Source organism: Sprattus sprattus, assembly GCF_963457725.1.
Source record: "Sprattus sprattus genome assembly, chromosome: 21".
Taxonomy (NCBI): Eukaryota; Metazoa; Chordata; class Actinopteri; order Clupeiformes; family Clupeidae; genus Sprattus; species Sprattus sprattus.
Window position 1 is genome coordinate 47,199 of NC_137919.1, and position 27,802 is coordinate 75,000.

At 44.0% G+C, this 27,802-nt stretch overlaps 1 protein-coding gene across 1 annotated transcript in view; it reads right to left on the minus strand.

The window, feature by feature from the left end:
- Nucleotides 1–3,849: 3,849 nt before the first annotated feature.
- dhx15 (DEAH (Asp-Glu-Ala-His) box helicase 15) overlaps nt 3,850–27,802 on the minus strand; it is a 30,657-nt gene continuing 6,704 nt past the window's right edge. Inside the window, exons 6-15 of the mRNA XM_080859938.1 lie at nt 26,490–26,708; nt 23,355–23,522; nt 22,831–22,917; nt 13,623–13,772; nt 12,417–12,525; nt 11,882–12,073; nt 8,660–8,782; nt 7,379–7,569; nt 4,807–4,976; nt 3,850–4,421 (exon numbers count right to left, since the gene is read on the minus strand). Of these exons, the coding sequence (XP_080716064.1) occupies nt 4,304–4,421; nt 4,807–4,976; nt 7,379–7,569; nt 8,660–8,782; nt 11,882–12,073; nt 12,417–12,525; nt 13,623–13,772; nt 22,831–22,917; nt 23,355–23,522; nt 26,490–26,708 (1,527 nt within the window). The 3' untranslated portion in view covers nt 3,850–4,303. The remainder of the gene's footprint in view (nt 4,422–4,806; nt 4,977–7,378; nt 7,570–8,659; nt 8,783–11,881; nt 12,074–12,416; nt 12,526–13,622; nt 13,773–22,830; nt 22,918–23,354; nt 23,523–26,489; nt 26,709–27,802) is intronic.

Sequence of the window (27,802 nt, forward strand, 5' to 3'; positions counted from 1 at the left end):
TGGTTTAAAAACGGCGAATTTCGCCGAAAGGTGAGGGGTTTTCATGTCTGACTAATGATTCCATTTTTGGTTATAATGGAAATAACCATTTTAAAATGCCATTACTTTTCCAGGTTTCTCATGACCGTACGAACCCTGGAAAAGGCATGTCTGCCACGTGATTTCTCGGAAAATGACTCTTCTGCCTTATGGCAACGTTCTCGTCTAACTGCAACCTCTATTTGTTGACATTTTCATGTTCCAGTACCAGCAATACACATATTTTTCAACAATACAGTCGTAAAGATGATACAAATATGACAAGTTCTGGCTGTCTAAGCTTGGGTCTAAAGATAGTGTCATTTCTGATTGATATCAGAGCTCAACAGTCAATCAAATTGCACACCTCACTTCCATTCTCCCGAAGCAACACTAGCTATAAGTGTTGACGGCTGATTCCTATGCCATCCACTGCTGACATTTCCTTTAGTAATTGCAACACGATTGAGTGTATATAATATTCAAAAATTAAAATATCAATTATGCCATTAACAATCAACAACGTCTCAATGAACTTTCGAACTTTTTCTCCTAGAGAAAACACGGGGTACAATGGGGAAAGGCAGAAAGGGTCGGGAAAGGCACTTACCCCTGAACACCAACTTGGAGGACGCCCAAAGGCCGTATGTCGAGTTCAGTGTCCAGTTTCATGAACCCCACTTGAGTCAGTTCCATTGCTAAACTGAAGCATGTAGCTGAAGCTGTCCTCTAGTCACCAGTGCTGCTATCCGTAGGCGGTGCTCGCTCAACGACCACTCAGTGGAAACAGAAACGTGTCTGGAAACCTGTGGCGCTGAACATGTCCTCTTTTCGAGACCTAAAAAATGCGTCCAGCAGGGATTCCAAAATTGTCCGGGATTTTGCCTAGTCGGATATTTGTGTTTCAATTGGTCTTTTCCCGTCCTTACACGTTTTGGAAAGGCTATCTCCCTTACGTTCCACCTTCTTGCGTGAGCTCTGAGTGTAGAGAGAACTGTAATTGGTCGACCCCCTTCTCAGTGTTTACAACAGCACATGTCAAAACTTCATCAAGGGGGAGGGGCGGTGTTGTGAATAGCGTGCCGGGCGAAGTGTCCTCTTTTTCACGAACTCAAATCTGTTCGTGAAACCTAGTTAAAGAACGCCACTAATACTAATTGCAAATACCCACTTGTATTCTAAATGTCTGATACTCCAGCGTCGACCTGACGTTACTCAATGAGAGTGGTTTCTCTGTATAGCCCCTTAGTACTTCTTCCATGTGCGCAGCGCAAGTGTTTTTCCCTACTCCTCTCTCATGTGTCGCCCCACTTCTCTCGTTCTCCTCCTGTCTCTCACCCAATAAGCCTGGTTGTTGGCCATTTGACATAAAACCTTTTGTTGTAGGTATTATTAAGATGAGAAAAAGCTATATTTGGTTTTCATTTAAGCAGGACTAAAAGGCAGTGTGTTGTACTTCAAAATCAGTTTACGTTTTATTTGTCAATGTTTTATTGACAACATGAGAAATTATTTATACTTGTCTCAGTATTTACACAAATGGAATAGCGTGGACTGTAATTAAAGATATGGATTATTTAGGCCATCAATTCAATAGAACTGACTACAATGACAAAGGAAAATCAAAAAGATGATCAAAAGGATGCATTGACGTCAGTTTAACATACAGTGTTACACAGATAAACGAAATTCACATTCATAACAGACAAAATATATGTATCAAATCATATGTATCAAATAGGTCACGTTTTATACAAATGTAAAAGTGTGGATTGTAATCATGAAGATAAGCATTCCAGAAATGATATTGAACATTTAAGGCCAGCATTCAAATATAACTTTTCACAATGACTAAATGAAAACGGCAAGCATAGACATTATATCTCTGTGCTCCAAATTACTGTTAACAACAGAGTACTGCGTGCATGCGTACAACAAATGTGGATGTGCACTGTCGCCATGGTGAAGACCTCAGCATCAGGGGCAGAGCATGGGAGATTTCTTGAACACAATAAAGCAATAATAGCTCCTTCAACAGTCTCATATCGAGACCTGGGCTGTCCACTGGCAAGACAGGTTTTGTCCGTCTTCTCTTCTCTTCTGTTCTGGCCTGGCCTGTTCTGCTGCTTCTTCTAGATGCCTTCCATTTGCGGGCACTCCTCTGAACTCATCGGCAGGGTTAGGGGCACTCCTCTGAACTCATCGGCAGGGTTAGGGGCACTCCTCTGAACTCATCGGCAGGGTTAGGGGCACTCCTCTGAACTCATCGGCAGGGTTAGGGGCACTCCTCTGAACTCATCGGCAGGGTTAGGGGCAGGGCATGTGAGAGTTCTGAAACACAATAAAAGCAATAATGTCGTAACATTACGATATAATGCAAATATGTAAGTCCAAAACTTTATGTTAACGTACCCATTGCTGCGAGAGGTTCCTTGTGGTCGTCTGTCGTCGTCTCCTGCTTACTCACACAATTCCCTCTAAACAAGCACATGCAACATGAACCTGACATTTCATCTATGGAAAATTGGAACAGAAAACTCTTAACTGCTCAAGGGGTTCACATACTTTCAAGCGGCACTGTATATAAACGGGGATTTAGGGCTCAGGCGTTTTCCTCTGGGATGGACCCAACGCCACACCAGTGAAGTGTTTTATGCGTCCATATAATGCACTCCCCTAAAATACATATTTATATACACACAAAAAACACACAACCATTACACCATATCGACACACACACACAACCACTACACCATATCGACACACACACACAACCACTACACCATATCGACACACACACACACAACCACTACACCATATCGACACACACACACAACCACTACACCATATCGACACACACACACAACCATTACACCATATCGACACACACACACAACCACTACACCATATCGACACACACACAAACACTCAACCATTACACCATATTGACACACACACACACTCAACCATAAGACTATATCAACACACACACACACTCAACCATAACACTTTATCAACACACACACAAATACTCAACCATTAAACTATATCGACACACACACAAACACACAACCATTACACCATATAGACAAACACACACACACTCAACAAACACTCAACGACACTCACTCCACACACAGGCCCACACACACACACTCAACCATTACACCATATCGACACACACACACACACACACACTCAACGACACTCACTCCACACACAGGCCCACACACACACACACACACCTCCAAACACACAGACACAGACACTCTTCAGGCTCGAGAGCAACCCTCCCCCAGAAAGCATTTGGTTCTCGTTGTCGCGTCATTTGATCAAAATGATCGATACAAAAAATCTGTTGCAGTAGTTTGTTCTTGGGCGGTCCGATGAACAGTTTATTACGAATTTACATTCGATCCCAAACACCAGATTAGACGATCTCAGCTGGATGGGTTGCCAGACTGGAACACTCTAATCCATATGCTTATTCGCTCTAAAATGTAATTTTTGTTGTTGATTCCCACTATTTCACGAGGAATGAACCAACAGATCCAGATTTGTATCCCTCTTAAAACATATTCCTCTTAATAGATATGCTTTAACACTGGATTTGTGTGTGTGTGTTGCAGATGAAGTACAGACAGTGTGTGTGTGTGAGTGTGTGAGTGTGTGAGTGTGTGAGTGTGTGAGTGTGTGAGTGTGTGAGTGTGTGAGTGTGTGAGTGTGTGAGTGTGTGAGTGTGTGAGTGTGTGTGTGAGTGTGTGAGTGTGTGAGTGTGTGAGTGTGTGAGTGTGTGAGTGTGTTGCAGATGAAGTAGAGCCAGGGGAGTCGTCAGGTTTAGAGGTTTTTTATTGAATCTACGCCCCATGCCTCATGAGGAAGTCCTACTCAGTTACAGCTCAGGAAAAAGGTCTCGAGGTCTAGAAGGAATGTCGACGCCCACATGAACGCTCATGCTTAATGCGGGGTGGTCACACCGCGTCACGGCCCCTTGCCATCCTGTTCCCATGGTAACAGACCCACCAGATGCTGTCGCTGAGGCCAAGCAGGATGGCAAACTGAAGTTATAAAAAAGAATCAAATCTCAACAACATGAAACAAAAAGAAAAGAAAAAAAATACATGGAAAACAAAAACCTGCAAACTATCGTTGAACAGATTTGGACAATGTACAGTCGAGCGAAACATGTTGACATCTGACCAGTCCGTGCTCATGTGGGGAAGTTGTGTGTGTGTGTGTGTGTGTGTGAGAGTGTGTGTGTGTGTGTGTGTCGGAGGGGGGGGGGTCAGTACTGGGAGTATTCCTTGGTTTGGAGCTTGGCCACGATCCTCTCCAGTTGTCTCTTGGCTTCACACTGTGGGAAGTTGCCCATCTCGTAGTACTGGGGCGCAATCTTGACTAACCTGCCAGAGACAAACACGGCACACACACACACACACACACACACACACACACACGTTAGGGAAGTTGCCCATCTCGTAGTACTGGGGCACAATCTTGACTAACCTGCCCAAGACAAAGCACCACACACACATTACATTTCACACACCAGAGTTTAACAGACAGACAGACAGGACGAGATTTGCATACACACACACACACACTCACCACTCTGGTTTGATGTCGGTGCAGATTCACACATACACACAGACACACAGACACACACACACACTCACCACTCTGGTTTGATGTCGGTGCAGATTCACACACACACACACACACACTCACCACTCTGGTTTGATGTCGGTGCAGATTCACACACACACACACACACACACACACACTCACCACTCTGGTTTGATGTCGGTGCAGGTCCGGATGTAGTTCTTGGTGGTGAGCACGAACTCGTTGTAAAGGACCCACTCTGGCTTGTGGTCCAGCACCGTGGAGGGATGCAGCTGGACCACCTGGTTATCCTTCACCGTCAGGTAGTGACCCGTCCTCTCAAGGTGAGCCACCTAGGAACGCAACTCAGGGTCAAAACTAACACACACACACACACACACAGACTGACCCGTCCTCTCAAGGTGAGCCACCTAGGAACGCAACTCAGGGTCAAAACTAACACACACACACACACACACACACACACACTGACCCGTCCTCTCAAGGTGAGCCACCTAGGAACGCAACTCAGGGTCAAAACACACACACACACACACACACACACACACACACACACACACACACACACACACACACACACACACTGACCCGTCCTCTCAAGGTGAGCCACCTAAGAACGCATCTCAGGGTCAAAACACACACACACACACACACTGACCCGTCATCTCAAGGTGAGCCACCTAAGAACGCATCTCAGGGTCAAAACACACACACACACACACACACACACACACACTGACCCGTCATCTCAAGGTGAGCCCCCTAAGAACGCAACTCAGGGTCAAAACTAACACACACACACACACACACTGACCCGTCCTCTCAAGGTGAGCCACCTTAGAACGCAACTCAGGGTCAAAACTAACACACACACACACACACACACACACACACTGACCCGTCATCTCAAGGTGAGCCACCTAGGAACGCAACTCAGGGTCAAAACTAACACACACACACACACACTGACCCGTCCTCTCAAGGTGAGCCACCTAAGAACGCAACTCAGGGTCAAAACTAACACACACACACACACACACACTACTCGTTGTCCTTTAGTCAGGTACTGACCCGTCCTCTCAAGGTGAGCCACCTAAGAACGAAACTCAGGGTCAAAACTAACACACACACACCAGAGATGTTCACAAGTCATTTTTTGCAAGTCCAAGTCAAGTCTCAAGTCTTTGAGCTCAAGTCCAAGTCAAGTCTCAAGTCTTTGAGCTCAAGTCCAAGTCAAGTCTCAAGTCTTTGAGCTCAAGTTCAAGTCAAGTCTCAAGTCTTTGAGCTCAAGTCCAAGTCAAGTCTCAAGTCTTTGAGCTGAAGTTCAAGTCAAGTCTCAAGTCTTTGAGCTCAAGTCCAAGTCAGGTCTCAAGTCTTTGAGCTCAAGTTCAAGTCAAGTCTCAAGTCTTTTGCCACGAGTCCAAGTCAAGTCTCAAGTCTCTGGCCATCTGATCTGTCGCTAACACTGTATTGTTAAATCTTATAAATTCAAAGCATGTCCTGTAGCGATCATCTATATCTATACAGTACACAGTATCAAAATGAGATGTACTTAGGATAACGTTTTGACAGCTGAGCGACCAATCAGGACGGGAGAGTAGGTCCGTTGCCTAGTAACCTACTGCTACTGCTACTGCTAGTTACAGTGCCCCCCCCCGAACACATTGTGTGACATTTTGTTACGTTGTGAAGGGTTTTATTCATCAATGCAGATAAGAATAAACACAGTAAGAAAACGGCAGAAAGAGTTGTGTTTACCAGAAGCCTGCTTGCGAGCTGACTAGCTAGGTCGAACTAGCGGGCTAGTTGGCTAGCTTAGGAGGAGCCAGTATTATCCATATTTAGAAGTTCATCCACCCATGTTCAACGGCACTTTGGCGGTTCACAAACTCACTCCTCCTCCTCTAGCTAAAGCAAGTAATTGCATTTTATTCACCACAGTAGTTAGCTAACAATAAGTAGTCCATAACCAAGTGATAATTAATTAGGATACAAATAGTAATGTATCAAAGATTAAAGAGCGCGTAGCTAGCGCTCTACTATCTTTGATGTATTGCTAGACTGTATGATTCCCGTTGTTAGGGTTACAGAATGATCTTGCTGAAGCACTGGAAAGGGCGTTGTAAAGGCTGAAGGCAGCGCTGAACAGTCTGAACAGATTTTAAAGCAACAATTGCTTGCCAACAGTTTGTTGACGAGTCGTTGACGAGTCTTGAAGCTCGAGTCCGAGTCAAGTCTGAAGTCTTTTGGGTCGAGTCGCAAGTCAAGTCTGAAGTCACTGTTTGTGCGACTTAAGTGCGACTCGAGTCCGAGTCTCAGACTCGAGTCCCCATCTCTGACACACACACACACACACTACTCGTTGTCCTTTACAGCCACCTAAGAACGCAACTCAGGGTCAAAACTAACACACACACACACACACACACACACTACTCGTTGTCCTTTACAGGTAGTGGCCCGTCCGCTACAGGTGAGCCACCTAAGAGCGCATCAGAGGGTCAAAACTAACACACACACACACAAACACTACTCGTTGTCTTTTAGTCAGGTAGTGACCCATCCGCTAAAGGTGAGCCACCTAAGAACGCAACTCAGGGTCAAAACTAACACACACACACACACACACACACACTACTCGTTGTCCTTTACCGTTAGGTAGTGACCCGTCCTCTCAAGGTGAGCCACCTAAGAGCGCAACAGAGGGTCAAATCACACACACACACACACACACCTGCATGAAGAAGCCTGTGACGAGCGCCCGTCTGATGTTGATGTAGTAGTCTCGGCTGGTGAACTCCGTGCTCCGCCGCGGCAGGTTGAAACGGTCCATGATGCGCGAGAGCTGCTGACGCACGTTATCAGCGGACATCAGAGAGCGGTAGTTCACAAAGTTATCATAACACCACTGCGTTGACTCATGATCTGAAACACACACACACACCCCAACATCAGAGAGCGGTAGTTTACAAAGTTATCAAAGCACCACTAAATTCGTTTCATAATTCACAAAACAAACGAAATGCGATTCAAACTACAGAAACACGATTCACAACTGTATTTTGTAATACACAAATAAATGACCACATGACATTTGTTTGCAACCTGACGAACACAAGATACAAATCCCTGCAATCGTTTGTGTGGATTTTTGGAACACGTGTAGATTCACAAATGCATTTTTTCCTACAAAAAATTCTCTGCAGCCTATCAGATCTCTTCCAATTTCAGCCAATCACATTATCGTGTCTATGTAGACTAAAAAAAAACTGTCATAGTAACGGACATTGTCTCAGTCTTGCCTGAGAGTACGAGCAATGGCATCTGGTGGCTGCCCACCAAATCGTTGTGAAATATAGCTTAATCTTACTATGTTAATCTTACTACCGATTATCATACGTGGTTGAATATTCTTGAGAATGGCAAGATCCATGTTTAGTAATTTTAAGTGTTTGTTTGTGTCTAACAAATCACATTTGTGAATCGTGTTTCGTTTGCTTGAATCACGTTTAATTTGTTTGAAACGTGTTTCGTTTGTTTGAATCGCGTTTCCTTTGTTTGAATTGCATTTCGTTTGTGAATTATGAAACTAATCTAACTCCATAGCATTGACTCACGATCTACAACGTGTGTGTGTGTGTGTGTGTGTTTGTGTCTTACTCAGTTTGAAGGCGTGGTACACGTTGAGCAGGGTCAGGTGGTGTGTGTGTGTGTGTGTCTTACTCTGTTTGAAGGCATGGTAGACGTTGAGCAGGGTGAGGTGGTGTGTGTGTGTGTGTGTGTGTCTTACTCTGTTTGAAGGCGTGGCAGACGTTGAGCAGGGTGAGGTGGTGTGTGTGTGTGTGTGTGTGTGTGTGTGTCTTACTCTGTTTGAAGGCGTGGTAGACGTTGAGCAGGGTCAGGTGGTGTGTGTGTGTGTGTGTGTGTGTGTGTGTGTCTTACTCTGTTTGAAGGCGTGGTAGACGTTGAGCAGGGTCAGGTGGTGTGTGTGTGTGTGTGTGTGTGTGTGTCTTACTCTGTTTGAAGGCGTGGTAGACGTTGAGCAGGGTCAGGTGGTCTCCATCGATGTGGGCGAACCTCATCTTGGACTCGTCCGCTGCCTTCTTGGCCTCCGTGGGTCGCACGAAGCACTGTGGGACTAAACAAGGTTGGTATGGGCCCCAACATAGCCGCCCGAGAGATGAGTGCCAGTGCCTCAATCACACACACACACACACACCACGGGGTGTTTCACACACTCACTCACACGCACACACACACACACACACCACGAGGCATTTTACTCACTCACAAACAAACAAACCAGCCTAGAACACATAGACCAAGGGGTGTTTCACTCACAATCTCATTTAACCCTTGATTCCTCTGGCGAGCGGTCATTGACCTGACTAACCCGTAGCCCAGCCTGAGAGCGTGGGAACTAGGGCTGGGGGTAAGCGATTATTTTCTAAACGATTAATCTGGCGATTATTTTATCGATTAGTCGACTAATCTAACGACTAATTGGACGATTAGTCTAACGATTATTTTTCTGTTGCTCGATTAAAACCATAATGTATCTCAAATAAAAAACAAAAAAAATCTTAATAATGTACTTTATTGAGCACCGTTTTGCACAGCAAAAGTCCAACAATTCATTTCATGTTTATCTAGAGGCACAGTAAAAATGTGTGGTACTCAAATGAGCCCTATCACTTACAATAAGTTATAGATATATGTCTATGATAATTGCTGCTAGACGCTTACTGTTCTTATGCTCCCACAGCCCATTCTCTTTGAAATACTGAGGTAGTACTTCTTAAACTACTAATAATTGACCATCATTGAGAAAAATGACAATTTTTCTGTTAGCCATATCTGATATGCAGCAGCTGCTAAACCAAGCTTTGTTTATTGTTTCCATGGTAACATGAGCCATCTCAGAATAATTTGCTTTTCGCAGCTATTTCGCACCTCCTATATGCAATTCCGAATGAAAGTACCGGTAGCTCTGTTAGCGTGTGCAAAAAAAAAAGTTTTTTTTTTTTACATTATATGACGCGTCGACGATACAAATCCGCGTCGACCATTTTTCACAATCGACGTCGTCGATTTCGTCGACTAATCGTTGCAGCTCTAGTGGGAACCCTAGAACCCTAACCCAGCCTGAGAGCGTGGGAACCCTAGAACCCTCTCCCTAGAACCCTAACCCAGTCTGAGACCCAGGGAACCCTCTCCCTAGAACCCTAACCCAGTCTGAGACCCAGGGAACCCTCTCGCTAGAACCCTAACCCAGTCTGAGACCCAGGGAACCCTCTCGCTAGAACCCAAAACCCAGTCTGAGACCCAGGGAACCCTCTCGCTAGAACCCTAACCCAGTCTGAGACGCAGGGATCTGCTGCTGGTAGTTCTGGTGTTGACGGCTACTTTTGCAAGCAACGTTATCTAAGGTTCTAATCGGACATTACAGAATAAGGTTAAGTCTACATGTACACCTAAATATGGTTAATGTTTCAAAGACACTTATTACATTAGGTGAAGTCTATGTGCACAATATGGTCAATGTTTCAAAAGACACTTAGCCAATACTGCTCGGGTGTAGAACAATCTAGCCAGATGGCTTCACTTCTATGATGCAAAGTTCTCGACTGAAACATAACGGTATCTTGAGTGGTCAACGTGACCTCGCCCATTTCTGCTCAGGTTCTTTCAGAGAAGGATTAAAGTTGCATCTAAATCAGATTGAACACTACACTCAGTCTAAATCAGTTTGAACACTACACTCAGTCTAAATCAGTTTGAACACTACACTCAGTCTAAATCAGTTTGAACACTACACTCAGTCTAAATCAGTCAGATTGAACACTACACTCAATCTAAATCAGTCAGATTGAACACTACACTCAGTCTAAATCAGTCAGATTGAACACTACACTCAGTCTAAATCTGTCAGATTGAACACTACACTCAATCTAAATCAGTCAGATTGAACACTACACTCAGTCTAAATCAATCAGATTGAACACTACACTCAGTCTAAATCAGTCAGATTGAACACTACACTCAGTCTAAATCAGTCAGATTGAACACTACACTCAGTCTAAATCAGTTTGAACACTACACTCAGTCTAAATCAGTTTGAACACTACACTCAGTGTAAATCAGTCAGATTGAACACTACACCCAGTGTAAATCAGTCAGATTGAACACTACTCAGTCTAAATCAGTCAGATTGAACACTACACTCAATCTAAATCAGTCAGATTGAACACTACACTCAGTCTAAATCAATCAGATTGAACACTACACTCAGTCTAAATCAGTCAGATTGAACACTACACTCAATCTAAATCAGTCAGATTGAACACTACACTCAGTGTAAATCAGTCAGATTGAACACTACACTCAGTCTAAATCAGTCAGATTGAACACTACACTCAGTCTAAATCAGTTTGAACACTACACTCAGTCTAAATCAGTTTGAACACTACACTCAGTGTAAATCAGTCAGATTGAACACTACACCCAGTGTAAATCAGTCAGATTGAACACTACACTCAGTCTAAATCAGTCAGATTGAACACTACACTCAATCTAAATCAGTCAGATTGAACACTACACTCAGTGTAAATCAGTCAGATTGAACACTACACTCCACTACATATTATAGATAGTTCATTGGTTACCATTCATAAAGTTGGATATGCACAGCAAAGAGGAAACTCCAGGTTACCATCATAAACACCCTTTATTTGAAACAACCAATGCATAGCGGCTGCCAAGTTTAGAGATGGTTTGATTGGTCGGTAGATGACTGGAGTGTTTGGTTACTTTCCTAGCCCACCCGTACCATAGAAGGGGGCAGGCCAATGTGTCCATGAAGAACCTGCCCATGTGTGTCTCACAACTGTGTGTGAGTGTGTGTGAGAGAGAGAGGAGAGAGCATACCTGATAGCGTGTGTGTGTGTGTGTGTGTGTGTGTGTGTGTGTGTGTGTGTGTGTGAGAGAGAGAGGAGAAAGACAGAGAGCATACCTGACAGTGTGTGTGTGTGTGTGTGTGTGTGTGTGTGGAGAGAGACAGAGTGTGTGTGGCATTACCTGACAGCATATGTGTGTGTGTGTGTGTGTCGGGAGAGAAAGAGAGAGAGACAGAGTGTGTGTGGCATTACCTGACAGCATATGTGTGTGTGTGTGTGTGTGTGTGTGTGTGTGTGTGTGTGTGTGTGTGTGGAGAGAGACAGAGTGTGTGTGGCATTACCTGACAGCATGGCGGTGATGGACAGGATCTCGTTGGAGCAGTTGAACTCACAGCTGGCGATGACCATCTTGGCGAGCTGAGGGTCCAGGGGGAACTCTGCCATCATGGAGCCCAGCTCCGTCAGGTCCCCGTCATCATTCAGCGCCGCCAGGTAGTTCAGGAGCTCCAGCGCTCGCATCAGGGTCTCAGGAGCTGAGGGGTCACAGGGGTCACAGGGGTCACAGGGCAGAGGGTTAGGGGTCACAGGGCAGAGCAGTGAGGGGTCACAGGGCAGAGGAGTGAGGGGTGCATGTCTCAAATCAAGTGTACGGTACGATATGGTAGGAGACCCAAATCACTGTGGGTTCTGTGAGCACAACGTATCATTCATCGGTGGAAGGAAGCGCACACAGGCTTTTTCACACACACACACACACACACACACACACACACATACAGGCTCTCACACACACACACACACACACACACACACACACACGGGCTCTTTCACACACAGGCTCACACACACACACACACTCCTCAGAGGGTGCCTTACCCGGGGGGTCCATGAAGTCGAAGTGCACCAGGTCATCGATGCCCAGCTTCTTTAACTGCAGCACTACAGAGCCCAGGTTGGACCGCAGGATCTCAGGGTACGTGTTGTCCTGAGGAGAGGAGAGGAGTTAGTGTGTGTGAGTGTGTGTGTGTGTGTGTGTGTGTGTGTGTGTGTGTGTGTGTCTCTCAGGGTAAGTGTTGTCTTGAGGAGAGGAGAGGGGTTAGTGTGTGTCTGTGTGTGTGTGTGTGTGTGTGTCTCAGGGTACGTGTTGTCCTGAGGAGAGGAGAGGAGTTAGTGTGTGTGAGTGTGTGTGTGTGTGTGTGTGTGTGTGTGTGTGTGTGTGTGTGTGTGTCTCTCAGGGTAAGTGTTGTCTTGAGGAGAGGAGAGGGGTTAGTGTGTGTGTGTGTGTGTGTGTGTGTGTGTGTGTGTGTGAGTTCTACCTGCATCTCTGTCTTGTAGGCCTTCTCTGTGTAGAGTGTTGAGGGGGGTGTGTGTGTGTGTGTGTGTGTGAGTGTGCGTGTGTGTGTGTGTTCTACCTGCATCTCTGTCTTGTAGGCCTTCTCTGTGTAGAGGGTTGAGGGGGGTGTGTGTGTGTGTGTGTGTGTGTGTGAGTGTGTGTGTGTGTGTTCTACCTGCATCTCTGTCTTGTAGGCCTTCTCTGTGTAGAGTGTTGAGGGGTGTGTGTGTGTGTGTGTGTTCTACCTGCATCTCTGTCTTGCAGGCCTTCTCTGTGTAGAATGTTGAGGGGTGTGTGTGTGTGTGTGTGTGTGTGTGTGTGAGTGTGTTCTACCTGCATCTCTGTCTTGTAGGCCTTCTCTGTGTAGAGTGTTGAGGGGTGTGTGTGTGTGTGTGTGTGTTCTACCTGCATCTCTGTCTTGTAGGCCTTCTCTGTGTAGAGTGTTGAGGGGTGTGTGTGTGTGTGTGTGTGTGTGTGTGTGTGTGTGTTCTACCTGCATCTCTGTCTTGTAGGCCTTCTCTGTGTAGAGTGTTGAGGGGTGTGTGTGTGTGTGTGTGTGTGTGTGTGTTCTACCTGCATCTCTGTCTTGTAGGCCTTCTCTGTGTAGAGTGTTGAGGGGGAAGTGTGTGTGTGTGTGTGTGTGTGTGTGTTCTACCTGCATCTCTGTCTTGTAGGCCTTCTCTGTGTAGAGTGTTGAGGGGGGTGTGTGTGTGTGTGTGTGTGTGTGTGTGTGTGTGTGTGTGTTCTACCTGCATCTCTGTCTTGTAGGCCTTCTCTGTGTAGAGTCTGAAGGTCTTCCCCGGTCGTGTTCGTCCAGCTCTCCCTGCCCTCTGCTGGGCTGATGCTTTACTGATGGCCGTCACCAGCAACGACTCCACACGGATACGAGGGTTATACACCTACACACACACACACACACACACCACAATGCTTTACTGATGGCCGTCACCAGCAACGACTCCACACGGATACGAGGGTTATACACCTACACACACACACACACACACACCACAATGCTTTACTGATGGCCGTCACCAGCAACGACTCCACCCGGATACGAGGGTTATACACCTACACACACACACACACACACACCACAATGCTTTACTGATGGCCGTCACCAGCAACGACTCCACCCGGATACGAGGGTTATACACCTACACACACACACACACACACACCACAATGCTTTACTGATGGCCGTCACCAGCAACGACTCCACCCGGATACGAGGGTTATACACCTACACACACACACACACACACACACACACACACACCACAATGCTTTACTGATGGCCGTCACCAGCAACGACTCCACACGGATACGAGGGTTATACACACACACACACACACACACACACACACACACACACACACACACACACACGATAATGCTTTACTGATGGCCGTCACTAGCAACGACTCCACCCGGATACGAGGGTTATACACCCACACACACACACACACACACCACAATGCTTTACTGATGGCCGTCACCAGCAACGACTCCACACGGATACGAGGGTTATACACCTACACACACACACACACACACCACAATGCTTTACTGATGGCCGTCACCAGCAACGACTCCACCCGTATACGAGGGTTATACACCTACACACACCACAATGCTTTACTGATGGCCGTCACCAGCAACGACTCCACCCGTATACGAGGGTTATACACCCACACACACACCACAATGCTTTACTTATGGCCGTCACCAGCAACGACTCCACCCGTATACGAGGGTTATACACCTACACACACCACAATGCTTTACTGATGGCCGTCACCAGCAACGACTCCACCCGGATACGAGGGTTACACACACACACACACACACACACACACACTGTGAAGGAATTATTCAATTCTATATAGGAATTTATCATTTATGGTTAACTATTAGTATTCTCATTTAGTTATAGGCATTTCTGTATTTCTTTGTCTGTGTTCCAGTGGCGACAAAAAGTCTGCTTGTCTTGTACGGGTTGGTATGAGAAAGGGGCCCGGATAACTTGTGTCAAAGAATGTTTAAGTAACTTGGTTTATGAGGGGCTGGGTATCTTACATGTCAGCAGACTGTTTAGGTTAATTTGAAATATGGTATGGAGCAAGACTGTTTCTGAACTTCAAAGTGAACAAAGGGATGAGGGAGTGTTTTTATGTTTAAACCTATGTGAATCTTCTTTAATAAAACACCAGACTTGTAGGAGAGGCTTTAGTGTCTAGCTTGGAGCAATCCTGGGACACTCCTCTATGGCCAAGAGTAAAAAGTCTGTATTAACTTTATTCTGGTTTGTGTTGAGTCTTATTTTCTGAGGTAATACAGTCCTGGTAAAATAGTTAAGTCCTAGTAAAAGGGTTAAATTCCCGGACATTTTGGTCCATCGATCCGAGATCTCTATACAGGTCCAGTTCTATCGGAGGCAGAACTACGGAAGCCGCAAGTCGATGCATCGCGCTGCCCAATAGCTTGGACAGCTGAAAGACCCGGCGAGTTGAATTCTTCCCGAGGCCGGTGGATGTTTTCTGCCCCCGCGAGACTGACCTTGACGAGAACGAGACCCAGATGAGACGCACAACAGAATATTAAGTGAGTAACTGGGTTACTTAATACACAGACAATAGCTATTAAGAGATCCGGGATCTCTTACAGAAATTTCTGCCTTTAATCGGGGATTAAGGGGAATGAATGAGTGTGTGAATGGAGTAAGTGATTGAGCACAATTAAAACAGTGAAATCTCTGCGTTAACGCCAAGAGGGACAGCAGACCGGTGTCTATGCCGGCCCAGAAGCACCTGTTCCTAGAGATTTTGCTGATCCATGAGATATTGTGATCCAATCCAAAAAACTCACCATATCTATAATTTTAATTATGGGTAAAAATGCGTCAAAACCGCAAGGTTGTACTGGTGACAAGAAGTACATAGAGAAGAAACATACTGATAGTCACACAAAGTATTTAGATCGTTGGATTAAAAAACATAGTTTCAGTGGAAAACTTGTAGTAGAGGACTGTGAAAAATTATGTAAGGACATAAATAAACATCACAGGGAAAGGAAAACGTTGAAAACGCATCACAAAGATGAACTCGCATGTGCTGGCGTCTGGTTAACAGAGGCGAGAGAAAGATTTGATGGAATTAAACGACGAAAAGAGCTATTCGTTTTATCTGCTCTATCAAAAGAGGACGATACGTTAGTTATCAGTAAATCTAGAACAGCAGAGATCTTCGTTACTGCCGTTTCAAATGTGTTAGAAAGCAGTCAGAGAGAAAGGGGTCGAGGAAAGAATAGAAGAGGAGGAAGAAAACACAAGAACGGAAAGAGAGAAGACAAGGATAAGTGTTATTCTTGTGGAGAAAGGGGACATTGGGCGAGAGACTGTCCCAATAAGGAAGATTTATGACAAGCCACAGAAACCAACAGTAATAAACAAGCAGATGAAAGAACATATGATGAATTTTTAGATTTGGAAGAAATCTGCTTGCCTACTAGTGGAAAACCCGAAATTACTATCACCACAGGCTGAGAAACTGGTGCGCTCATTGACCTCAAACATATTGTCTAAAGCTCTCGACGAGGAATGGCAGGATAACGAAAAGTAGCCTATATGTGGGAAATTAATAGAGCGCGCGACTGGAAAGACATGGGTTATTCTCAATATAGTCCAAGTACTGGTTGGTGGAGGGAAAAGTTGTATTATGATTAAATAAGAGTGCAAGGCAAGCTGAACAGATTCAAGATTGGTAGAAGGAAACGTGCATGTTAAGTAGAAAGCATGAGAAAAGACATAGAAAGTTTTTAAAAAGAGGGATGAAGAAAGACTCGAAATGAAGGCAAGAAACATAGCCTAACGTCCGCCTCCTTTAGGGACGCAGACGAGAGAACATTATCGTCACAGTTTTATAGATAGAAATATAATGTGGGTATTATGAAAATGATGAGGATACTGCTAAAATAAATAATACAATGCAAATCGATTTGAGGATAAAGGAATTTCGGTTTGGCCACCCGGAAGTACTTTATCCAACAATTGATTGCTTGATATAGTGCAGAAATACACTCAGGAATTAACAATATAAGAGCGAAGTTATTCATTAAACTTAGTCGGAGTTGGAAGCGCAACGAGATCCTGTCAAAGAGAATAAAATAGTTCGCCTGAGTTGGATTTTCAAACCAGAAACGACACGTAATGGTAGCCTACACAAAGAAAGTTAGTGTCATGACGTTATAAAGACACATTCCGTAGCTTGAGCTTACAAAGCATTAAAATAAACATCAAATAATGACACTATATGAGTATAGTATGCATAAGAAGGTTCTAAACGTTTATCAAAAAGCAACTTCGGAGATCTATAGCCTATGCGTTAATTTCTTTACATGGGTTGTGTGGTGCTACACTCACGCGGACTTATCATTTGAATGATCTGTCTTAAAACTCAGCGAAAGTAACTTCTGTTGTTATCTATTTGGTTAAATATAGCATTAATAGTGTAACCAAGCGTTGGCACTTAGAGCTTAATATCACAAGAATGCTACAGGTGTTGAAGAGAAACGTTTCGTTTAGGATACTTTGTACTGAAAAGACGTGAATCAGTCACAGCGTGAGCTGGAATACTATTTTCAAGTACGGAAACCCCGAAGGGATAAAATACATTAACTGTTCACCATACTGGTCTGATATACAATAGTTGTTAAGTTATCTGTCTTGCAGGTATAACTTGGCGTACAAGTATAAGCGGAACGTCAGTGTAATAAGTATGTATTCAATATTATTCAATGTGCACCGGCTATCTTCATCCGTCTCTATACAGCATTCAACATTCAACTAAAATTAACGACACACCATACACGCAGGTATGATAAACCGTAACACATGTAGGCTAATATAATAGCAATGCTATTACAGTAACACATATAAGAGCGTCATTCATAATGACAGTTTAACAATAGTCATACAAAGTATGTGGTGTTTATCTCCTTAATGGTAAAGCTATGGTGTAAACACTGGAAATGCCTCCTTGTCTGTGCGAATTAGAAGGAGTGAAGTAATAGAAATATTAACTTTCCGAATGAAATAAAAAGCCTTGATACAGCCTAGTCGGAAAATTCTTAAAACAAAGAAAATTACTAGAAGGTTCACCACGTTAAAATGAGATTCTTAAATGTGTAACTTTTGTTTATCCGTAGAGGCAGCGCATGATCAAAAAGCATTGTCTGACCTCACAAGTAGCCTAAAGTCCTGTAAGGACCACAGTGGCTGGAGTGGCATTTTACTGCAATGAGCCTACATGATTATTTTTCCGAGAAACGAGCAGTGTATGTTGTTACAATTACGAGTAATTGTTAGCATATTTGTAGGGAACAAAGTATTTGTCCTGTGTGTATGTTTACATATGTAACGGGGACATTAACTGAGCCCATTTGTTAGTGACTGGCTGTTGCAGCATAAGGCTGTGTTGTTGTTGTTTTGCCTTAGGTGAGATGGAAATAATTCAATGTTGGCTACTATAGACGAGTATGCGGGAATAAGAGAATGTGCGTAATTTGGAAGTTACGTGTTGCGGTTTGTTGCATGTTACATGCTTTTTCAGCTTTTATGATAAATGCTAAATGGTTTTGGGTTCTAATCTGCCTTGTTTATTTCATGTATTCAGCTAATGCAATGTTTCTGACCGGTTTCGGTTGTCTAGTTGTCTCGTCTTGTTCATGAGTTGATCATGAGGATCAGGATCATGAAGATCAATGGCATTGAGATGAAATCGCGTTTTTCATTCTCTCTGTGATTTTTAGGGGTGATTGAATAGTAAAAGATCATTGCACTTGATTAAGAAAACTATGACTGACGATTAAGAAAGCTATGACTGACTGTGGTTATTTTCAGCTAACTCAGAGGTATAGGCTAATAAACGCACCCACACGGGGGGATTCACACTTAGCTCAGAGATTCTAGCTTCAGTAGCTTGTCAATGGACTTGATTGATGACCGTCTAGCTTGTCTGATAGTTACATTGACCAGGGCGTGTCTGTTATACAAAAGTCAGGAATTGATTGTACGGACAGCCAATATGATTTTGCTGCTGTGGGATATTTTTTATGTTCAGATGAACATGGATTATTTCATCTGTATGAAAGTCTCATTTAGGGAAGGAGTAAACTTAGCCGTAGACATGATTCACTGATGTGAAAGTCAGCAATGGAGTTACGACATAGGCGCATTCCAAGAGAATCCCTGATGGGAGGGAGTCTCCGGGGGTCTCGCAGGAACCACGGGGAGACACACACACACACCACATTTTACAGGCCTTAAAATGGCTTTCAGAACATTCATACAATGAGACTCAGCTAATCTATGGAACATTTCCTTATTGTAGCTTATTGATTACAATAATGAACCTCCAGATTTCTACATCATGTCTCTGGTCTTATGATTGAAAGAAGAGGTGTAGTGAGATCCTATTCTTCACAACACTGCTTCACACATTTTCTGTTAGATATAAAAAGTTACTACAAGATCTACTTGAAGCAATGTAATTGCCTTACAAGCGAGATCTTTATGGACAGTGATTTTGATTCATGGGCGGGGCCATGGATCAATAGGGGGAATATGTAGATAAAGGTATACATAAACAATATGTATACATGGATTAATAAACTATACAAAAAATTTTTTTTTAGTCTTTTAGTCAGCAATGTGAAATTATAATGTCTGAAAATGGATTACACTTTGTGAATGACATGCTGGACAGAGTGGGACAACAATTCAAAATTGACTTGAAAAGGCATTGTTCATGCCACACCCAGATTGCTGGATTTGTGGAAGGATCGAATGGTACGGTTAAATCTAAACTTCAAAAGACTATGGCAGAAACAGGTAGACAATGGCCTGATTGTTTAGATTTAGTATCTTTAAGCATGCACATTACTCCTACTCAAGGCCAATTGTTGTCACCTTTTGAAATGCTGTATGGTAGACCATACAGAATACCAGATCTCACACCAACTGTAAAAGCCAACCCAGATGACATTTCCACACTAGCAGATTATATGAAAAGAACTTTACTGACTAGGAAATGTACAAAGACCACATACTGTTCGAGTTTTTCTGTGTCTCCGCAGGAACAAGGCAAGGTGAAGGTGGGAGACTGGGTGTTCATCAAAGTCATCAAAACAAAAGACTTTGTCCGACGACAGAGGGGAGTGACCATACCAAATGCTACTGGCCACACGAACAGCCGTCAACTTTCCATCTGTATTCATCTGTATTGATCTGTATTCATCTGTATTGATCTGTATTCATCTGTCACACTGTAAACTTCGTTTATTTGTTTAGGATGCACCACTTACGTTGAGTGGCGTTTAGTGGCTCCCTGAGGGGGTTGAGAAATTTAGATCTTTTCCGTCTGAACGTCACCCAGCTGGGGAGGTAGCGCCCCAGTTGGAAACTCTGCTCATCATAGAAGCTTGGTGTATCTGTGTTTATTATTTTATTGTGTTAATTGGGTTTATTGTTTTTCTGTATAAATCATATCACTCCCTTATAACAATGTTTAAGTTGTTGCTACTAGTGATTACCTCAGGGGTAATGTTGGGTTTCTGGTCCTCTACAAATTTGATTGAGAGAATCCATAAGAAGTTGATTTCATATGGGGAACATGAGGCCATGAGGAACGTTACTCATCTGTATTCTACTAATTCATGGTATAGATATCCATCGTTGCAAGCAAACAGACGTAACAAGACAAACTGTTATGTATGTAGTTTAATGCCAACTTCCTTCTCTCCTCACCCTAGACTTGAAGCTAGACCACTTTCAAAACAAGCCACTATCTGTGTTGGAGAGAAGTGTGGCCCAGACTGCTGGGGCTACAATACTCCATCTTATGACACAAATGGTACCCAGGTACAGGATGCGTGTAACACCACCCACCCCCTAGTAGAGCTAAATACTACATCTTTGCTGTCACCTTATGTGATAGTCCATTCTGTATTGCCATTATGTTTTGCAAATAATGGAACAACTCTCTGAGACGGCGACAGTGTAACAAAACTGTAATTCCTACTAAGAATACTGAGTCCACAAGCACCACTTCCTCATCCAACGTCAGAAAATGGGTATATATTGTGCCATGTCCATGCATGGGGAAATCTTCTCCTTATGTTGGGGTTGGAATGAAAAGCACTGCCCCTCTGACAGGGGTACCCGTACGCTGGGATAGGTAATGAGGGTGTGTGTTATTAGATGGTACAGTCATCTCCCTTCACATTGGGGAGGCCTTTGCGCCCCCGCTCAGGTCATGGACCATATTTATGCTGCTAGTGCTACCTTACAGACAGAGTTATCTCTAAGAAGAGATTTTCTGTTAAGGATCACGACAGCGTGTGGGGAACTGACATGCCTTATAAAAAAAAAAGGGATTTGGACCATTTGGACCTCTGATTCTGTCTCTAGGAGTAGGTAAACTCATCTTAATAACGGACAGACTTAACTATAGGTTATGATTATTTGTTAATGTCCACCTTAGTCAGTGTGGAAGGCCTTTGGCTGATAGGGTTGTAAAATAGATTACTGCTATATTTACTTACTGCTGCTAGTGGAAGGGGTTTGTGTTATGCTGAATGATACCTGGATACCTGATGACGTCCATCTGTTTCTGAAGCCTTACAGCAAATGAGGGCTGATTGTGATGCTATAAAACGTGATAAGGTGGTGGATGTTCCGTGATTTAATCCTTTTGCTTGGCTCACTTCTGGCACATGGTTGCAAATTGTTTTGAAAGGTCTGTTACCCATTGTAGCGATCTTTGTGCTTTTTTGTGTTTTTATGATTTGTATTTCTACTTGTATCAAAGTTTTCATTTCTAGCCTAGTACGTAATTCTGTGCAGAATGTAATGCTGTCACAGGAATTGGATGCCCTGCTGTCTAATCAGGAAACTGATTCTTTAGTGTAATGATGCCTGTGCAGAAAACGTACCCACGAGATGTACAAGGTTGATGATTATATACTGGTTTATAGTTAAATGATAAACAGGAGGGAAATGTGAAGGAATTATTCAATTCTATATAGGAATTTATCATTTATGGTTAACTATTAGTATTCTCATTTAGTTATAGGCATTTCTGTATTTCTTTGTCTGTGTTCCAGTGGCGACAAAAAGTCTGCTTGTCTTGTACGGGTTGGTATGAGAAAGGGGCCCGGATAACTTGTGTCAAAGAATGTTTAAGTAACTTGGTTTATGAGGGGCTGGGTATCTTACATGTCAGCAGACTGTTTAGGTTAATTTGAAATATGGTATGGAGCAAGACTGTTTCTGAACTTCAAAGTGAACAAAGGGATGAGGGAGTGTTTTTATGTTTAAACCTATGTGAATCTTCTTTAATAAAACACCAGACTTGTAGGAGAGGCTTTAGTGTCTAGCTTGGGAGCAATCCTGGGACACTCCTCTATGGCCAAGAGTAAAAAGTCTGTATTAACTTTATTCTGGTTTGTGTTGAGTCTTATTTTCTGAGGTAATACAGTCCTGGTAAAATAGTTAAGTCCTAGTAAAAGGGTTAAATTCCCGGACACACACACACACACACACACACACACACACACACACACACACACACACACACACACACACACACACACACACACACACACACACACACACACACACACACACACACACACACACACACACACACACACACACACACACACACACACACACACACACACACACACACACTGCTTTACTTATGGCCGTCACCAGCAACGACTCCACCCTGATACGAGGGTTATACACCTACACCCACACCCACACACATCTAAGAATAACTTGTACTAACCTTTCAAACAGAGGGCTAGTCACTCCGTGTGTGTGTATATGTGGAGTTTTAGTGCATGCGTACTTGAGTGTGTGTGGGTGTGTGTGTGTGTGTGTGTAAAACTCACCTTTTGCTTGGCGAATCCTGGGTCAATAACAAACACGACACCATCAATGGTCAGGGACGTCTCAGCTATGTTAGTGGATACCACCACCTACAGGAAACACACACACACACACACACACACAAGCATTACGTTTGTTTCTTTAAGCTTTACTAAAGAGGCAGTCAGCAATAGCACCTCCAAATCCAGGTGTGTAAACTGTAAGGTAAGTGTGTGTGTGTAAACTGGGTAGGTGTGTGCGAGTGTGTGTGTGTGTATGTCAACTGGGTAAGTGAGTGTGTGTGTGTGTGTGTGTGTGTAAACTGGGTGGATGTGTGTGTATGTAAACTGGGTGTGTTTGGGTGTGTGTGTGTGTGTGTGTGTGTGTGTGTGTGTGAACTGGGTAAGTGTGTGTGCAAACTGGGTAGGTGTGTGTGCAAACTGGGTAGGTGTGTGTGTGTAAACTGGGTAGGTGTGTGTGCAAACTGGGTAGGTGTGTGTGTGTAAACTGGGTAGGTGTGTGTGTGTAAACTGGGTAGGTGTGTTACCTTCCTGCCGATGGCCCCGTTGGGCTTGCGTGGGGGGGGCGGCTCAAAGATGCGCTGCTGCTGCTGGGGGGGAAGGGTGGAGTAGAGGGGGATGATCTTAATGTCCCCCACCTCAGGACCCAGATCATCCACCTCACGCTTAATACGCTTACACGCCTCGTCGATCTCCTGCAGAGAGGAGGAGAGGAGAGGAGAGGAGAGGAGAGGAGAGGAGAGATGGAGAGGAGAGGAGAGATGGAGAGGAGAGGAGAGGAGAGGAGAGGAGAGGAGAGATGGAGGAGAGGAGAGGAGGTTAGGACATAAAAACAGAGCAGGCCAGGTAACAGGTGTGTGTGACAGTGTTTCCGTTGTCCAGTAATTGCCAGACTTTGTCCGTAAAAACATTGAAATGTTCGAAAATATTAGATCTCACCGGTCAAATTGTCCGATTGGAATTTCTTAAAAATCACTTTGGCCAAACACAATCGTAATTTGAGAATAACCCGAATATTTAGGCCTATAAAGCAAACATGCACTTCCCTTTTTATGTTCTAAAGGAACAGGCTATTCTGCCGTTTGAAAGTTATTAATACGTATATTTTAAAGAATCCGTCTGATGAGGATGAAACTGTAATACCTGCAGTGTTGCGTCTGAACGCGTTCATTGAACTCGTTCATAATTTTGGTGAACGTGAACTGAACGTACTGTATTACTGCCTGATGAACGATACTGTGAATGCGTTTATTCTGGTCTCTGTGAACGGCACGTTCACTCTTTTTAATTTCGTTCAATAAGGTGCCAGATGATATCTATGGCCAAACCAGTCGATCACTGCGTGTGCTTTCTTCTACTGACTATGCCTGGCAAGTGTGAGAGTGGCGAAGTTGCGTAGAGGCCGAGAGCGGTAATGCAGACAGATAGATATTTAGAAAATGTATAGCTCGCAACAAACTGAAAAAAAAAAAGAACTGAACTAGTTAATTTTATGGAGGATTTTGTCTGGGACGACGCCATGGATTCACAAGAGGGTCGAATAATTTTAGAATCTCTGTTGTCATTGAACATAGTCAGAGCAATGACCATGTTAAGGCGCTTGATTTAACGCCACAGCAGGTTGCGAATAAAGGCCACTTATTGACGCGCATTAGACATTCATGCTTTTTTTCCCCCCATTGTAAACTTAGACAAAGAAACATGTTGCATTCTAAACGACCTGATTATGCCATTCTTTAAGCTACACCTGCCGTCAGTTTTCTTCAATAGGCTAATTTAGAAGCAGAATCATTAAAATGTCAGAAAAATTAAAACTTTGCCGGTCATGTTGACATTGACTTTGACGTGTGTGTTTGACATGCGTGTGCGTGTGTGTGTGTGTATGTGTAGTGTGTGCAGCCCCGCCGACAGGGGGGGGGCAAACGGGTACGTTGTCCCGGGCCCTGGACTGGCCCTGGAATGGGGGGGGGCCCATAACTGGACCCCCATGAAGTTGGGATTAATTATTGTATGTATACTTCAAAATGTGTTGATTTAGAGAAGAAAAGTGCTTTATTTGCATTCAATTAATGACTCCTAGATTGTTTGCCTTCATTACCCTTGAAAAAACGGCCAATAACCCCCTATCACCCCCATGCCAAAATGGTTTGGTCTTTGGAGAAGAAAAAAGACGACGTCATTCCATTAGTGGTCAGTGCGCGAGCCAATTACGGTAGTCGATTCAACATGCACAAGTCAGGAGCCCTGAAAAAGAAAGAAAGGCGAAAAAGAGAGGAATATTCTGCATGTCTACTCAGTTTTACAGTGCTTCCCAAGTAAAGGTTTGATAAGAACTTCAAGCTTCAGACTTTCTGTTAGGGAACCTGTTATCTATCTGCAGAGCAAATGTCAGGCTCATACAAAAACATTAACGTTAATTAATTGATGCTAATACCTAGCGCCGTGTCTATAGGATTTCCCATGTACGTTAGCATTAAGCTAACGTATTTTCTACCACAGTAAAACATGCAATACTATGTGATTGTTTTTAGAAAACGATTGTTAAGTGATGAGATTACTAAAATGTAGTCTGCATGTCTGCTCAGTTTAACAGTGCTACCCAAGCAAAGGTTTGAAAAGAACTTCAAGCTTCAGACTTTCTGTTAGGGAAACAGCTTTCTATCTGCCAAGCAAATGGCAGGCTCATGACAACACGCGCAACCTTTGGGAGCATGAACTGCACTGAGTAAATTTTGCGCCACAATTAACCCCAAACGCTGAAGCAAGCAGCCGCCTTAAGACACGGCCAACTTTTTCCAGCCCCGTCGTCAAGTAACACAGGCGGAGGCGTGTCAAACATATTAGCGCAGCACCACATGAGCAAGTCACACGGAGATCAATATCAGACAGACAGGGGGCATTGAATAATTTGATAACCACATAGGCTTTATTACACTGTGTTTCATACGCCTATATCTAATTGAATCTTAGAATATGCACATTACCCCGCAAAAAGGCCCATGTCCAAATCAAATGTTTCAGGCAGGCACGCGCTGCGCACTCCAATCAGGCTGAATTGATTTGAGAATCATCCCCAGTCAGCTGAATTACAGCCAGTGTAACGCGGCTCATGGTTTAAAATAAGCCAGTGGCATGGCAACGTGTGAAATTGACATTTAGATAGAGTTGGATGTAACGCATGGGTTATAAACGTGACGTTTTGGGGTAGCCTGTAACTTAGTTTCTGATTGCCGTTAACTTGACACTCGCCAGATGAATGGGCTCCGCCTTGTTCCCCAAACATTCTCTGGAAGTTCAGCTTCTCCCATTGAGAGAATTTTGTCCCGGGCCCAGCCAAACCTGTCAGCGGCCCTGAGTGTGTGTGTCCCACCTCCTGTCCGGTGAGGAAGAGTAGCACATCTCCCTCGTCCTCCTCACACATGTGGATCTGGATGACAGTGTGTGTGTGTGTGTGTGTGTGTGTGTGTGCGTGTGTGTGTGTGTGCGTGTGTGCGTGTGTGCGTGTGTGCGTGTGTGCGTGTGTGCGTGTGTGCGTGTGTGCGTGAGCGTCTCACCTCCTGTCCGTTGAGGAAGAGTAGCACATCTCCCTCGTCCTCCTCACACATGTGGATCTGGATGACAGTGTGTGTGTGTGTGTGTGTGTGTGTGTGTGAGCGTCTCACCTCCTGTCCGGTGAGGAAGAGTAGCACGTCCCCCTCGTCCTCCTCACACATGTGGATCTGGATGACGGTGCGGATGGCGGCCTCCAGGTAGTCTCGCTCGGGCTCCGGCGTGTAGAAGATCTCCACGGGATGCGTGCGCCCGGGGATGGTCAGCAGCGGACAGCTGTCGAAATACACCTGGAACTTCCCTGCGTCCAACGTGGCACTCATGACGATGATCTACACACACACACACACACACACACACACAAGCAGACACACACACACACACACACACACACACACACACACACACAAGCAGACACACACACACACACACACAGGGTCAGCTGTCGAAATACACCTGGAACTTCCCTGCGTCCAGCGTGGCACTCATGACGATGATCTACACACACACACACACACACACACACACACACACACACAGCTCAGGACTCTCCCCATGACCTTTAACCATTAACTCAACCCTGACATTTCACCTTTAACCCTCTGTTTCTTTAAGTGCGGGGCGCAGACGTGACAGGTGGGGACACGATGAATGGGAGGAAACAATGACTACGTTTTTTCGCTGTCTCACACTCTGCTAAATATGTTCAATGACCTTACGGTAATTTCTATGAACTGTGTTAGTTTGTTGAAAGGTAAAATTTAATTATTAGTCATTTACGTTATGTTCTAATATGTCTTAGTTCAACAGTCAGCCAAACTCGATTTCATGAGGCACCTTTACTGATGTCAGGTGAAAAACTTATGAGTTAAAATGTAATACACAAGAAACGGAAAATACTTAGAAGGTATCTTAACTAAACACAGCAGGTAACTTATAAGATTAATTTCACCAAGAATCAGAGCAACGACATATTACTGCAATAATAAGTGCTAAGCCACCAGCGGAGTTATGAATGAATGGTGTGCTAACGATCACATATTAGAAGAACGTAACGTAAATGACTAATAATTACATTTTACCTTTCAACGAACTAACACAGTTCATTGAAAATAAACCTAGGTCATTAAGCCTATGTGCATATGCAGAACGTGTGAGACACATATTTAGTAATTGTTTGAAAGATCGAGAAAAAGCCTCTAGACTAGAGGCTTCCTAGATGTGTGCTTAACTATATTACTAACGGTCACAGTTGTTCCCTATCCCATGACACAAGCATTTGTATGATGTCAAAGTAAAAGTCCACCAACAGAAACCAATACAATACTGTGTGCGTGCAGGAATCGATTACCGAACGGGCCCATGAGTTAGACTTGCTTAGAGGTGCCTTAAATGTATCTGTTATTTGTGGTTGAAGCGGTGTATT